The sequence below is a fragment of the Somniosus microcephalus genome, chromosome 17, assembly GCF_052327205.1.
Source record: "Somniosus microcephalus isolate GS21.2 chromosome 17, FLI_Smic_1.0, whole genome shotgun sequence".
Classification (NCBI taxonomy): domain Eukaryota; kingdom Metazoa; phylum Chordata; class Chondrichthyes; order Squaliformes; family Somniosidae; genus Somniosus; species Somniosus microcephalus.
In genome coordinates, this window is record NC_141003.1 from 9,473,164 (window position 1) to 9,488,969 (window position 15,806).

Here is a 15,806-nt window from a genome sequence, read left to right on the forward strand (position 1 = left end):
GATCCCATGGGCTTTTAACTTCGTGACCAGTCTGCCATGTGGAACCTTATCAAAAGCCTTGCTAAAGTCCATATACACTACATCAATTTACCCTCCTAGTTACCTCCTCAAAAAATTCAATCAAGTTTGTCAGACACGACCTTCCCTTAACAAATCCGTGCTGACTATCCTTGATTAATCTGTGTCTTTGTAAATGAAGATTTATCCTGTCCTTCAGAATTCTTTCCAATAATTTTCCCACCACCGAGGTTAGGCTGACTGGCCTGTAATTACTCGGTCTATCCTTTTCTCCCTTTTTAAACAAGGGCACCACATTAGCAGTTTTGCTGATTTCTTACAGTTTCCAGGGGAATAACAGAACAAAATATTATTTTTATAATGCGCTCTTCGTTTGTTGCTGCAGTAAATAGTCACAACTAAAGTAGAAGAAACATAAAAATGTGTTTTTTAATACTTGGTCAATAAATTGGTTTTAAAAGTTTTCAAAATCCTAACTTGGTAAGACTTCTTGGAGGGCCTATTGCATCACTGATGGTAGAACATTCATTTTCATGGGTTACCATTTCCATTAGGCATTACAATTGGAAAACATAGGCTCTTTTCCCTTTCCTAAACACTGTGAATTTGGAATTTGCTTAGATTTCACTATACACTCATTTATTTGTTGATTACATTGGATTTATTTTTATTTTGACAAATCTAAACAGGTGAGGGTTTTGGCAGACTTGGGCCTCTTTGCAGAAGCTTTTACTGAACAGTGTGTCTTGATTAATGGTAATAAGATCCCACAAGCACTATTGGGAGGTTTCAGACCTCCAGAGTCCAAGGTATGTAACAGTGTTTGCATTCAGTTAACTCATTTTCAACATTTATTGTGTATGTGTATAATATGTCCTTACCTCCCCTTTTGGGGTCACTATGCAACACATGGTGAGGGTGGGGAGAGAGGTTGGGGAGAGGGCTGTGGGGGTAGAGAGGGGTGTGGGGGGCAAAGGTGTGGGGGGAGGGGTGGGGTGTGGGGGGGAGAGAGGTGGGGGGAGGGAGGGGGGAGGGAGGGAGAGGGGTGGGGTGTGGGGGGGAGGGGGGGTGGGGGGGAGAGAGGGGTGGGGAGAGGGGGGAGGGAGGGAGAGGGGTGGGGTGTGGGGGGGAGAGAGGGGTGGGGGAGGGGGTGTGGAGGGAGGGAGAGGGGTGGGGGGAGGGGGGTGTGGGAGGGGAGGGAGGGGGTGGGGGGAGGGGTGTGTGGGAGGAAGAGGGTGGAGTGCCCTGAAATGCCAAGAGAGGACCATAAAGAAGAATACACTCAGTCAACTAGTCCTGGGACTCAGTGAAGTTACTACTAACACTACTAACAGTAACCAGCCCCAGGACAGTGACATCGTAACACAGAGAATTCGACCCAACACAATCGTCACTAAGCAAAAGGAAAAATATCTGTCATATTGGGCAGAAACAACAAAAACCCAAAACAAACTCAATTGCTACTTGGCCCTAAACAGACAATATAACATGGCTGATTACCTGACCATGGTAAAGGATAGCAAACTGAGAAAAACCTTGACAATGTACAGACTTAGTGAACATAGCCTGGCCATCGAATAAGGCAGACACAGGCAGACCCGGCTACCAAGAGAGGACAGGATATGCTCTCACTGCAGTCAGGGAGTGGTGGAGACAGAGATGCACTTCCTCACAGCTTGTAGAAAATATCAGGGCATCAGGGAGAATTTCTACCCAAAATTCACAAAAATATGCCCTGAATTCAGAAATTTGAATGACGACCAAAAACTCCCATACCTACTAGGGGAACAGAGAAATTGTGTAACCTTAGCGGCACACTATGTTACAGCTTGCCATAAACAGAGGGACAACCATTAAATCTAAGAAAAGAGTATATACAAATTATATGAATGTATATTTATACACTCAGGGATATATTTGTTTATACGCTGTATGGATAGATCTGCGTTTATGTGTTAAACCATAAATGTTTTTCGATGCTTTGGCAACATAAGATGTACCTTGTCATGCCAATAAAGCGATTTGAATTGAAAAAATTGAAATTGAGAGGGATAGGGGAGGGGGGTGTGGGAGGGGAAGGAGGGAGAGGGGTGGTGGGAGGGGAGGGAGGGGGGAGGGGGGTGTGGGAGGGGAGGGAGGGAGAGGGGTGGGGGAGGGGGATGTGGGAGGGGTGTGTGGGAGGGGGATGGGGAGGGAGAGAGGGGTGGGGGGAAGGGTGTGGGAGGGAGGGAGGGAGGTATGTGGGAGGGGAGGGAGGGAGAGGGTTGTGGGGAGGGGGATGTGGGAGGGGAGGGAGGTAGAGTGGTGGGGGGAGGGGGATGGGGAGGGGGGAGGGAGAGGGGTGGGGGGATGCGGGAGGGAGAGGGGTGGGGGGAGGGAGGGAGAGGGGTGGGGGGATGGGGGAGGGAGGGAGAGGGGTGGGGGAGGGGGATGGGGAGGGAGGGAGAGGGGTGGGGGGAGGGGGATGGGGAGGGAGGGAGAGGGGTGGGGGGATGGGGAGGAAGGGAGAGGGGTGGGGGGAGGGGGATGAGGGAGGGAGGGAGGTGAGGAGGGGGGTACATTTTCCTCAGCGGGTAAACCATGATACAAAACTAAACAAAAATTAGGAATTAATTGACAAGGAATGCTGAATGTGTTTGTAAATTTGCTGGGAAATGCATTCTTCCTATCTACGTGTTTTCCTCCTGTGAGTAATGTGCTGAGGTGCAAACAAGGTGGGGGAATGACCTCTTAAGGGCCTGTTAATGTTTGGAAAGTGTGTAGTGGAGTCAGTTGGAGAGAAACAGTTGGAGTTTTCCTCATAGGAGAATTAATTTGAAACGGGTTACATTTTCGCCCAGTAAGAGCTCCCATTAGTTTTTGAGCAGAGGTCAAATGATGTACATGTCTCCGCAGAGTACCATCAGAGGCATTGTGGTTGTTTTTAGTGGGATGTGGGTGATGATCCCGCTAACCTGATTTCTTCTCGGACATGACTCCCTATCATTCATGGCCTGCTGTTAAACACAACTCCGTGTCCAGTGTCACACTTGACTTGGCCCCTATTAAACTGCAATGAAATACGATGTAGAATTGTGGCCATTTAGCCCATCAGCTCATCCTTCGAGAGGAAGCTACGATCTCTCCCATCGGAGCCAACTGCCTCTGACTCCAGAGTTGTTGTCTCCACTCCCCTAACAGCTATTGATCACGCTGTAGAAAAGGAATTGGTTCTGAAAAAATTAGCAGAATTCACAGTGGATAAATGACCAGGCCCTGATTGGTGCACCCTGGGTTGTTGAAAGAAGTCAGAGGGGAGATAGCAGAGACTCTGGCTGCAATTTTTCAATCCTTCTTAAATATTCAAATTGTGCCGTGGGACTGGAGAGTAGCCAATGTAACACCTTTGTCTAAGAAGGGAGAGAAGGGAAAAACAGGGACCTGTGGACCAGTTAGTCTAACGTCAGATGTGGACAAACTCTTTAGAATCCACAATTTGAGATAAAATTAGTAAGTATTTAGAAATGAATGGGATAATTATGTCAGCCAGATTTGGATTTGTTAAAGGCAAGTGTGTTTGAAACAACCTTTGTGATGCTGTGATGGATAGGAAGAGCCTTACCATATTCCAAACTGTAACAGTCTGCTACATGTTGCACAACATTGCTGCTGAAAGAGCCCTGGCAGTGGCAGAAAAACAGGAAGGGGGAAGAGGAAGAAAAATATCCCAAAGTGTCACTGGCTGCTCTGCAGGCTAGGAACACAGAAAATGAGTGAGATCACTTTTTTTGTCCGTTTCCAACAACAACAGCTTCTATTTATACAGCGCCTTTAACGTAGTAAAACGCCCCAAGGCTCTTCACAAGAGTGTTATAAAACAAAATTTGACACCAAGCCACATAAGGAGATATTAGAGCAGAGACCAAAAGCTTGGTCTAAGAGGTAGGTTTTAAGGAGCATCTTAAAGGAAGAAAGAGAGGTAGAAAGGCGGTGAAGTTTAGGGAGGGAATGCCAGAGCTTAGGGCCTTGGCAGCTGAAGGCACGGCCACCAATGGTGGAGCAATTAAAATCGGGGATGCTCAAGAGACCAGAATTAGAGGACTGCAGATATCTCGGAGGATTGTGGGTCTGGAGGAGATTACAGATTTCCATGAAACAAATCATTGGTAAGGTCAAAGTTACAGTATTGAGACCAGTTTTGGGCACCGTTCTTTAGGAAGGATATAAAGGCCATGGAGAGGGTACACAAGAGATTCACTATGGTGCTAGGCATTTAGGTTTTAGTTAATGAGGACAAACTAGAGAAACTGGAGCAGTTTTCATTAGAACAGAGAAGGTTAAGAGGAGACCTGAAAGGTGGGTTCAAAATAATGAAGGGTTTTGATGAGCTCTGAGAATTTCCTTGGAGATTCTTCTGCTCGGCTGCCGTAACTTTGGCAGATGATCGGAGTATACCCTGTATAGGTGCATAACCGGGAAATTCCTTGTCAATAGAGAAAACCTATGACCTAGACGTTCCTGGTCAGAGAAGTGGTGGGGCTTGATTTCCACCTGCTCACGTGATACCGCAGGCACTGAACTATACTTTTCTCAGTGCGGGGTAGTTAATTTAGTGTTGAGGGAGGGTGTAATGCAGGAATCCTACTCCTGACTGGTTCTCTTCTGCTGGGAGGGAGGAAAATATGGGCTAGCTGCTGCAGGAGTGCTCAAAGAAGTCATTGCTTCTTATGATGGTGACACTGTGGCTGCAGCACTGTAGCCCCCTCCAATGCCAGCACATTATGGAGTTGCTCTCCTGAGCCCAGCAGGCATTGGACATGCAGGCGACGTGACATCAAAAGTAGGTTCTGCAAGTACATCAACAACCCTGAGTACACCATCGGTACAGTCCCAGTCACAGACCTCGGAACTTCCCGACACTGAGGAAGCACTATGTAGGAGTAAGAGGTTAGGACTCTGCATGATAAGAGTTTCAGGCACAAGGATAGCACTTTGATAAGAAGTAGTATTGGGGCATAATGAAAAGATGGCACTGAAGTAAATATGTAAATATTTGGGAATTTGCTGTGTTTGTGTATTATTTCAATGGAGGCCTCCTGTTATCTTTATTATATGGTGCTTAATGTTTGCATCTCTTGTCTACCAGAGGAATGTTAGAGATTTCACAGAGTTCCAAAATTGCACTTCGAAAAGAAGGCATGGGATAAGCAAAAGCTTTTTGTTGTATCCAGATGGCGTACACCCTTTCAAGTGCAAAAACTTACTGATGATGTCCTGCTTCATGGAATGTGGCTTTAAAAAAACAATTATTCTTTGGATATGGGCATCGCTAGCAAGGTCAGCATTTATTGCCCATCCCTAGTTGCCCTTGAGAAGGTGGTGTTGAGCCTCCTTCTTGAACTGCTGCAGTCCGTGTGATGAAGGTTCCCCTACAGTACTGTTTGGTAGGGAGTTCAAGGTTAGGTAGGAAGACCCAGCAACAATGTCCTGCTAGGTGGTGGAGGTCCTCCCGAAGAAGCCATAGCGAGTTGCTGTAGTGCAACTGTAGATAGTACACACTGCAGCAATGGTGCGCCAGTGGTGGAGGGAGTGAATGTTTAAGGTGGTGGCTGGGCAGCCAATCAAGCGGATTCATCTGTCCTGGATGACGTTGAGTTTCTGGAGTGTTGTTGCAGCTGCACCCATCCAGGTAAGTGAAGAATATTCCATCATACTCCTAACTTGTGCTTTGTAGGTGGTGGAGAGGCTTTACGAACTCAGGAGGTGAGCCACTCATTGCAGAATACCCGGCCTCTGACCTGCTCTAGTAGCCATGGCATTTATGTGGCTGGTCCAGTAGAGTTTCTGATAAATGGTGACTCCCAAGATGTTGATGGTGGGGGAATGTGGTAAACCACTGTTTGTATTCCTGTTTGTCCTGTTTGTATTCCACTGTGTACATGCCTGGACATGCCTCGGCTGACTCCTCCCACAGGTCCTAGTATAAAGGTGACTGCTCCCCAGCCCTTGGTATCCTGGACCGGTCGACCACTCGAGGCAGACCTCCATTCTGTTGTTAATAAAAGCCTTTAGTTACTCTTCTAACTCTCAGTCTTTTATGAGTAATTGATAGCGCATCAGGGATTCCACGATGGTAATGCCATTGAATGTCAAGGGGATGTGGTTAAACTCTCTCTTGTTGGAGATGGTCATTGCCTAGCTTGTGTGTGGCACGTATGTTACTTGCCACTTATCAGTCCAAGCCTGGATGTTGTCCTGTTCTTGCTGCATGCGGGCATGGACTGCTTCATTATCTTGGCAATTGCGAATGAAACTGAACACTGTAATCATCAGTGAACATTCCCAATTCCCTCCTTATGATGGAGGGAAGATCATTGATGAAGCAGCTGAAGCTGGTTGGACCTAGGACACTGCCCTGAGATACACCTGCAGCGATGTCCTGGGCATGAGATTATTGGATTCAACAACCATAACCATCTTCCTGTGTGCTACGTATAACTCCAGCAACTGGAGAGTTTTTCTCTGATCCCCATTGACTTCAATTTTACTAGGGCTCCTTGGTGCCACACATAGTCAAATGTTGCCTTGATGTCAAGGGCAGTCGTTCTCCCCTCACCTCTGGAATTCAGGTCTATTGTCCATATTTGGACCAAGGCTGTATCGAATCATAGAATGGTTACAGCACAGAAGGAGGCCATTCGGCTTGTCGAGCCCGTGCCGGCTCTCTGCAAGAGCACTTCAGCTAGTCCCATTCCTCCACCCTTTTCCCGTAGCCCTGCAAATATTTTTCCTTCAGGTACTTATCCAGTTCTCTTTTGAAAGCCACGATTGAATCTGCCACCACCACCCTTTCATTCAGTGCATTCCAGATCCTAACCACTCGCTGCGTAAAATAGTTTTTCCTGTTCTTCTGCCAATCACCTTAAATCTGTGTCCTCTGGTTCTCGACCCTTCCGCCCCCTGTAACCATTCTTGTAAATATTTTCTGCACCCTCTCTAAGGCCTTCACATCCTTAGTAAAGTGCGGTGCCCAGAATTGGACACAATACTCCAGTTAAGGCCAAACCTGTGTTTTATAACTTCCTTGCTTTTGTACTCTATAGGCTGGATTTTACTCACCGAGATGAGTTGGGGAAGGGACTGCTGCCTTCCGGGTTCTAGTCCCGCCCCCAGCAACGTCCGACTCACAGACGCTATTTTCCCCTGATTGGCCTTGTTAAGCCCGCCCAGCGGGCTTGCCGGCCAATTAAGGGACAGCCGGTGTCAGATGACGTCAGTTGATGATGCTTCATCTGCCAGTTTTCTTAAAGGGACATGTAGCATTTATTTTTGACAAATGATTTGTCAGTGTCTGACAGCATTGAGGTACTGTCAAACACTGACAATCACTGTACAAGGGTGAGCCCTTGCACTCAGGCTCTCCAATGACTCTCTCCTTAGGATAAAACAGATGGCAGCTGCAGGTGAGGTTACAGAAGTGATCTGTCACTTCTCCCAATGAGGTGAGGCCATGCAAACACTTCAAAGCTTGTCACCTACAGAAAAATCTAAACACATTAAAAATGACTTTCCCAACATCTCCTTACCTCTGATACTCACCAGTGTCCCATTGGATCCTTCACACCACTTCTACAGCTGTCATCTATACACAAACATTACAACAGACTCACAGCACGCCTCACTTACCCTGGCGGGGTTCCCTGACGTCGGGAAGCCCACAGCAGAAGTCTCAAAATAGGGAAAAAGCCTCTTAACTGCCTGTTAACAGGCAGTTAAGTGGCTATAATCCTCTTCCGGCTGCTTGGAGTTGGGTCCCTGCGCAAATCGGGGACCCGACTCCCGGGAAGATTGTTTGGAGGCGGGTTGGGAGCGGGTTCGGGACCCACTCCCATTCTTTGTGATTTTGCCAGCAGTCCTGCCTCCTCAGGGCTGATATCCAGCCCCATGCCTCTATTTATAAAGCCCAGGATCCTGTATGCTTTTTTAACTGCTTTCTCAACCTGCCCTGCCACCTTCAATGATTTGTGTACATATAACCCCAGGTCTCTCTGTTCCTGCACCCTCTTTAGAATTGTACCCTTTAGTTTATATTGCCTCTCCTTGTTCTTCCTACCAGAATGTATCACTTTGCACTTTTCTGCGTTAAATTTCATCTGCCACTTGTGCACCCATCCGACCAGCCTGTCTATGTCCTATTGAAGTGTATCACTATCCTCCTCACTGTTCACTATACTTCCAAGATTTGTGCCATCTGCAAATTTTGAAATTGTGCCCTGTACGCCCAAGTCCAAGTGATTAATATATATCAAGAAAAGCAGTGGCCCTAGTACCGACCCCGAGGGAACACCACTGTGTCCCTTCCTCCAGTCTGAAAAACAACCGTTCACCACTACTCTCTGTTTCCTGCCACTTAGCCAATTTCGTATTCATGCTACCATTGTCCCTTTTATTCCAAGGGCTTCAACTTTGCTAGCAAGCCTATTATGTGACACTTTATCAAACGCTTTTTGGAAGTCCATAAACACCATATCAACCCTCATTTACCTCATCAAAAAACTCAGTCAAGTTAGTTAAACACGATTTGCCTTTAATAATTTCCATGCTGGCTTTCCTTCATTAATTCACACTTGTCCAAGTGACTGTTAATTTTGTCCCGGATTATCGTTTCTAAAAGCTTCCCCACCTCCGAGGTTAAACTGACTGGCCTGTAGTTGCTGGGTTTATCCTTACACCCTTTTCTGAACAAGGGTGTAACATTTGCAATTCTCCAGTCCTCTGGCACCACCCCCGTATCTAAGGAGGATTGGAAGATTATGGCCAGTACCTCCGCAATTTCCACCTTTACTTCCCTCAGCATTCTAGGATGCATCCCATGCAGTTCTGATGACTTATCTGCTTTAAGTACAGCCAGCTTTTCTAGTACCTCCTCTTTATCAATTTTTATCCCATGTAGTATTTCAACTACCTCCTCTTTCACTATGACTTTGACAGCATCTTCTTCCTTTGTAAAGACAGATGCAAGGTACTCACTTAGTACCTCAGACATGCCCTCTGCCTCTATGCGTAGGTCTCCTTCTTAGTCCCTAGTCAGCCCCACCCCTCCTCTTACTACCCGTTTACTATTTATATGCCTATCGAAGACTTTTGGATTCCCTTTTATGTTAACTGCCAGTCTACCCCCATACTCTCACTTTGCCGCTCTTACTTTCTTTTCACTTCTCCTCTGAACTTTCTGTATTCAGCCTGGTTCTCACTTGTATTCTCAACCTGACATCTGTCATACACCCCCCCTTTTTCTGCTTCATACTACTCTCTATCTCTTTCGTCATCCAGGGTGCTCTGGCTTTTGTTGCTCTACCTTTCCCCCTCGTGGGAATGTACCTCAACTGTACCCAAACCATCTCCTCTTTAAAGGCAGCCCATTGTTTGATTACAGTTTTGCCTGCCAGTCTTTGATTCCAATTTACCCATGCCAGATCCATTCTCAACCCACTGAAATTGGCCTTCCTCCAATTAAGTATTTTTACTCTAGCTTGTTCCTTGTCCTTTTCCATAGTTAATCTAAACCTTATGATACTATAATCATTGTTCCCTAAATGTTCCCCTACTGACACTTGCTCCACCTGACCCACCTCATTCCCCAGAACCAGATCCAGCAATGCCTCCTTCCTCGTTGTGCCAGAAACGTACTGATCAAGAAAGTTCTCCCGAACACACTTCAGAAATTCTTCCCACTCTCTATCCTTTACACTATTACTATCCCAGTCTATATTAGGATAATTCAAGTCCCACTACATTATAGTTCTTGCACCTCTTTGTAATTTCCCTGCAAATTTGCTCCTCTATATCCTTCCCACTAGTTGCTGGCCTATAGAATACACCTAGTAGTGTAATGGCAGCTCTATTGTTTCTTAACTCTAACCAAATAGATTCTGTCCTTGAGCCCTCCAGGACATCCTCTCTTTCTAGCACTGTAATGTTCTCCTTAATCAATACTGCCACCCCACCTCCTTTCTTTCCTTCCCTATTTTTCCTGAACACCTTGGGGGAAAAATTGAGTCATGCCCCCTTTGGGGCGCTAACTTTGCTGGGGCGCTGCTCCCAAAAAAATTAGCACCCCCGCAGCCGAAATTCATCGGTAGCACCCCAAGAGGGAAGCGGGGTGCTACTGGAAGCGCCCCGCCTCCCTCTTGGGGCACCGCTACGTGCCATGTGACCCAGGGCCCAACTGGGCCACCAGGGATCGGAGTGCCGGCAAAAGAGCCCGGCACTCAAGAGAACTGCCAGGCTCATGGAGCGCAGGCGGCGCTCCGAGGGGGTGGTTTCAGAGAAGGCCGGGGACGGCAGAGGGGGTAGGTGCTGGTAGGTGGCCAGCAACAAAAATGGCCGCCTGGCACTTTCCCTTTAATTAGTTCCCCCCTGACCCCGTCGGACATAGCGCCCGGTGGTAAGTCAGAAGGCGCTACCGAAGATTGCGGCCGGGGCGCTGCGCACAGCGATGACGTCATCGCCGGCGGCACAGTGCCGCGGGGCGCTAACGGTTACCGCCGCCGCTGACCTCCTGCTGAATTTCGCCGGAGGTGTTGGCGGTGCTGCGCCCAGGTGGTAGTTGCTTTGTGCCCCGTTAGCGCCAATGGGAGGTGCAAAGCAACCGAATTTTTAGGCCCTTATATCCAGGAATATTTAGTACCCAATCCTGCCCTTTTTTGAGCCAGGTCTCCGTTATCACCACATCATATTCCCATGTGGTTATTTGCACCTGCAGCTCACCAACCTTATTTACCATGCTTCGTACGTTTACCCACATGCACTGTAAACCTATCTTAGACCTTCTTGTATTCTCTCTTAGTCTGACCCCACCTAATACCGTGCTATCTATTACTCTATTGCTATCTGTCTCTCCCAATCCTTTGTGCACCTTATTTCTCCTTTCTAATGCTACATCCTGGTGCCCACCCCTCTGCCAAATTAGTTTAAACCCTCCCTAGATGTTGGTGAGGAAGACTTTGCAGGGTCAACTGGGCTGGGTGTGCCTTTGTCATGTCCGAATCTGATGCCTAAGTCGAAGCCGAGTGGTCCGTCAGTTTTATTCTTCATATGCTTCTTTGTATTTGTTTTCTATAACTGAGTGACTTGCTAGGCCATTGCAGAGGGCAGTTTAGAGTCAACCACATTGGCATGGGACTGGAGTCACGTATAGACTAAACCGGGTAAGGACAGCAGGTTTCCTTCCCTAGAGGAGTTTAGTGAACCAGTTGGGTTTTTACGACTATCCAACAGTCTCATGGTCACTTTGGCTGAAACCAGCTTTTTATTCCCGATTTATTCAGGTTTTTTTTAACTTAATTCAAATTCACAAACTGCCGTGGTGGGATTTGAGCTCACGTTCTCTAGACTATTAGTCCAGTAACTTTACCACTATGCTACAGGCAGTGGGTTGTCCTGTGGCAGTTCCTCTCTTTCCTGGGCATCCATTTCCTGATCAGAAGATAGGTTTTCTCCACCTTCTTCCTCTTCATCTGCAGATGGAAAGCCCAGTCTCTTTAACAGCTAAATTATGGCGTAGGTAGCAATCCTTGACACCTTTGCTAGACTGTACTATTGAGCTCGCCCTGACCTTCTTGGGCAACAGAAATGGGACTTGAGAATTCCAGCTATTATTCATGTAACACTCAATGTGTCATTGTACCTGTTTTGGACCTCTGTCTTTGGATGGCAGAGAGCTGTCATCAGCCATAGCTGAAGAGGGATACCCCATGTCTCCCATCAGACATCCTGACATGGCGCTAAGTCTGAGAAGTGCAGGCATCCTGGATTTCCTTAGAACAAAAGAATCCTGGCTGCTTCCTGACCTGCAGAATCTGATCGTAGCCAGAGCATCTCCAGCACTGGCTTCTCTTCCTGTGTCTGCACTGTTATCTCAGAGTCCCCCAAGAATGTATCCTTGGCCCCTCCATGTTCCTCATCTACATGCTGTCCCTTGGTGCTGTTGTCTGCAGACATGGGGTCATCTTCCACATCCAGTTCTACCTCACTGCCACCTCGCAACCAGTCTACTGCCTCTGTGATGTCAGACTGTCTGACATCCAATTTTGTATAAGCTGCAATTTCCTCCAGTTGAACATTATGAAGACCAAAGCTATCCTCTTCGGCCCTCGCCTCAACCTCTGTACCCCTGCCACTGAGTCCAGCTCCCCCATCTTCCTCCCCAGCCACTGTCACAGGCTGAACCAGATTATTCGTAACCCCAGCGTCCTATTCAATTCTGAGCTGAGCTTCTGATCCCAAATCCTCAGCATCACAAATACTTCTACCTCTAACATCGCCTGCCTCCACCCGGACTTCAGTTTGTCTGTCACTGAAACCCTCGTCCATGTCTTTATCACGTCCAGACTTGAATATTTCAAATCTTCTGGCTGGCCTTCCATCCTTCAATCTCCATAAAGTTCAGCTCATCCAAAGCTGTGCTGCTTTTATCCTATCCCACACCAAGCCCTGCTCACCCATCACACCAGTGCTCGCTGACCTGCATTGGCTCCTGTTCCCCCAACACCTCAGCCTTAAAATACCACCCCCTTCCCCTTCCGAATTTGGCCCCTTGTGCATCCCTGCTCCATTTACCTCAACATTGGCAGCCATGCCTTCAGCCACTTGGTCTGGAACTCCCTCCCTAAACTTCTTGGCTTTCCAGCCTCTCTCCTCCTTTAAAACCCTCCTCTTAGTCACCAAGCATTTACTCACCCTTCCTAATATCTCCTCCTTTAGTTCAGTGTTTATTTTTTTAAATGATCTCTGTGTTTTATCTATATTAAAGATGCTATATATAAATGCAATTATTGTTTATAGTGGGAGTGATTTGTAGGGTCAGTAACTCGGGGAAATCTTGTGCACAACTAAGCCATGTTGCCCCTTAACCAGCCCTGAGTTGAAGGGCTGGATTTTGTCAATGGCGACGTGATGGAGGCGGGACTCCCAGTTTTTGGGTTGTAGTCCCGCCTCCATCGACTTGTGGCCAACCCATGCTATTTTCCCTTGATTGACCTTGTTAAGCCCGCCCAGCGGGCTCAGCAGGCCAATTAAGGGACACCTGGTTACTGGTGACGTCAGTGATTGACATTTCATCTGTCAAGAGCTTTTGATAGATGAAAAATCAGCGTTTGACGGCTCTGTGAAGCTGTCACTGACAATCTGTCTTCTAACTTGAGTCCTTCTACTCAGACTCAGTTAGAGAACTCTCCAGACCAGAAAGCAGAGGCTGCAGCTTTTGACAGTTCAGCGGCCATTCTGCTTTCTGTGCCGGTGAACTGAGGGACTCCCGAGAACTGAAGGAAGGAAGCCTGCAGGAGAAAGTAAAGGTAAGTAAAACTTATTAAAACACTTTACACTTACCTCACACACTTACCTCTGCACACATACACCCATCACTCACCTGCACAATGGACATCTCGACCCCTCCAACCCCTTCAGACCGACGGTCCGCCTCGCTAACTTGGCGTGGTTCAGAGCCGTCGGGAAGCCCACACTTCAGGGCTAAAAATAGGGATTAGGCAAAAAACTGCCTGTTAACTACCAGTTAACAGGCAGTTAATTGGCACTAATCCCCTTCCCGCCTCGGGGAGGCCGCTCCCTGCACAGGTCGGATACCCGCCTCGTGGGACATTGGCACGGAGGCGGGTCGGGGGCAGGATGGGTTCCTGCCCCCCAATTCTGCAATTTTCCCACCACTCCCGCCTCCACGGGGCTTGGAAATTCGAGCCCGAAGTGTGTGTGACAGGATGGGGCTGTTATGTGAATGTGTTTCTGGAGGGCAAAGGTGTGTGAGAAGTGGGTACAGATGGAGCATTAGGTGATGGGGTCAAGATTTTATTCTAGATGTGGGCGTGGTGGGGCCAGAATTTGTGGGTAGGAGTCATTGTACAGAATTTAACATTTTTCTTAATTTCCCTCGTTGTTACTTATGGTTGAGTCCTTCTGGGGAGGGGCATGATTTAGTGATTGGTGGGGTTAGCTGCAAAACTGGGACCTTAGCTGAATGAGGTATCCTGGGTGAGAAAGAGAGTTTCAGTAGTTTATGCGAGGCTGATGGGGCCTGTCTTGAAGCTATCTCCTCTGCTTGCTTCTGATTGTGGAGCGCAATTGTCTTAATTTTTCTATGTGTTGGAAGTTGGCGCACAACCATTAGGCTCCCACATAACCAGCTCTCTCCGTGCCCCATTCCCACAACTGTCTGCTCACTTGCCCTAGAACAGTGGTCTCGCTGCCTCTGTTCTCCCCCAATTCTGCAACAGGATTTACATAGAAACATAGAAGATAGGAGCAGGAGTAGGCCATTCAGCCCTTCGAGCCTGCTCCGCCATTCAATGAGATCATGGCTGATCATCCAAATTCAGTACCCTGTCCCTGCCTTCTCCCCATATCCCTTGATCCCTTTAGCCTCAAGAAATATATCCAACTCTTTCTTGAATATATTTAATGAACTGGCCTCCACCGCCCTCTGTGGCAGAGAATTCCACAGGTTCACCACTCTCTGGGTGAAGAAATTCCTCCTCATTTCAGTCCTAAATGGCCGACCCCTTATCCTTAGACTGTGACCCCTGGTTCTGGACTCCCCGCCATCGGGAACATCCTTCCTGCATCTAGTCTGTCCAGACCTGACAGAATTTTATAGGTTCCGATGAGATCCCCCCTCAATCTTCTAAACTCCAGTGAGTATAAGCCCAATCGACACAATCTCTCCTCATACGTCATTCCTGCCATCCCAGGTATCAGCCTGGTGAATCTTCGCTGCACTCCCTCCATGGCAAGAACGTCCTTCCTCAGGTAAGGTGACCAAAACTGCACACAATACTCAAGGTGTGGTCTCACCAAGGCCCTGTACAACTGTAGCAAGACCTCCTTGTTCCTGTACTCGAACCCTCTTGCTACGAAGGCCAACATACCATTTGCCTTCTTAACCGCCTGCTGCACCTGCATGCTTACCCTCCGCGACTGGTGCACAATAACACCCAGGTCTCTTTGCACTTCCCCTTCTCCCAATCTATTGCCATTCAAATAATAATCTGCCTTCCTGCTTTTGCCACCAAAGTGGATAACCTCACATTTATCCACATTATAGTGCATTTGCCATGTTTCTGCCCAATCACCCAACCTATCCAAATCGTACTGGAGTTTCACGACATCCTCCTCACAGCTTACCCTCCCACCCAGCTTTGTGTCGTCTGCAAATTTGGAGATATTACATCCTATTCCCTCGTCCAGATCATTAATATATATTGTGAACAGCTGGGGTCCTAGGACCGATCCTTGCGGTACCCCACTAGTCACTGCCTGCCACTCGGAAAACGACCCGTTTATTCCAACTCTTTGCTTTCTGTCCGCCAACCAGTTCTCTATCCAAGTCAATACCTTGCCCCCAATCCCATGTGCCTTAATTTTGCACGCTAATCTCTTATGTGGGACCTTATCGAAAGCCTTCTGAAAGTCCAAATACACCACATCCACTGGTTCTCCCTTATCTATTTTACCAGTTACATCCTCAAAAAATTCCAGTAGATTAGTCAAGCATGATTTACCTTTTGTAAATCCATGTTGACTTTGTCCGATCCTGTCACTGCTTTCCAAGTGCTCTGCTATTACATCTTTTATAATAGACTCTAGCATTTTCCCCACTACTGATGTCAGGCTTACCGGTCTATAATTCCCCGCTTTTTCTCTACCACCTTTTTTGAATAGTGGAGTAACATTAGCTACCCTCCAATCCATGGGTACCGTTCCAGAGTCTATCGAGTTCTGGAAGATGACCAGCAGTG

At 47.5% G+C, this 15,806-nt stretch overlaps 1 protein-coding gene across 4 annotated transcripts in view; it reads left to right on the forward strand.

The window, feature by feature from the left end:
• The window catches only part of cfap54 (cilia and flagella associated 54), an 859,633-nt gene that overhangs the window by 576,587 nt on the left and 267,240 nt on the right, over positions 1–15,806 (forward strand). For all 4 annotated transcript variants that reach the window (XM_086009903.1, XM_086009902.1, XM_086009901.1 and 1 more), the window contains one exon: positions 708–827. In XM_086009903.1, the coding sequence (XP_085866029.1) occupies positions 708–827 (120 nt within the window). The remainder of the gene's footprint in view (positions 1–707; positions 828–15,806) is intronic.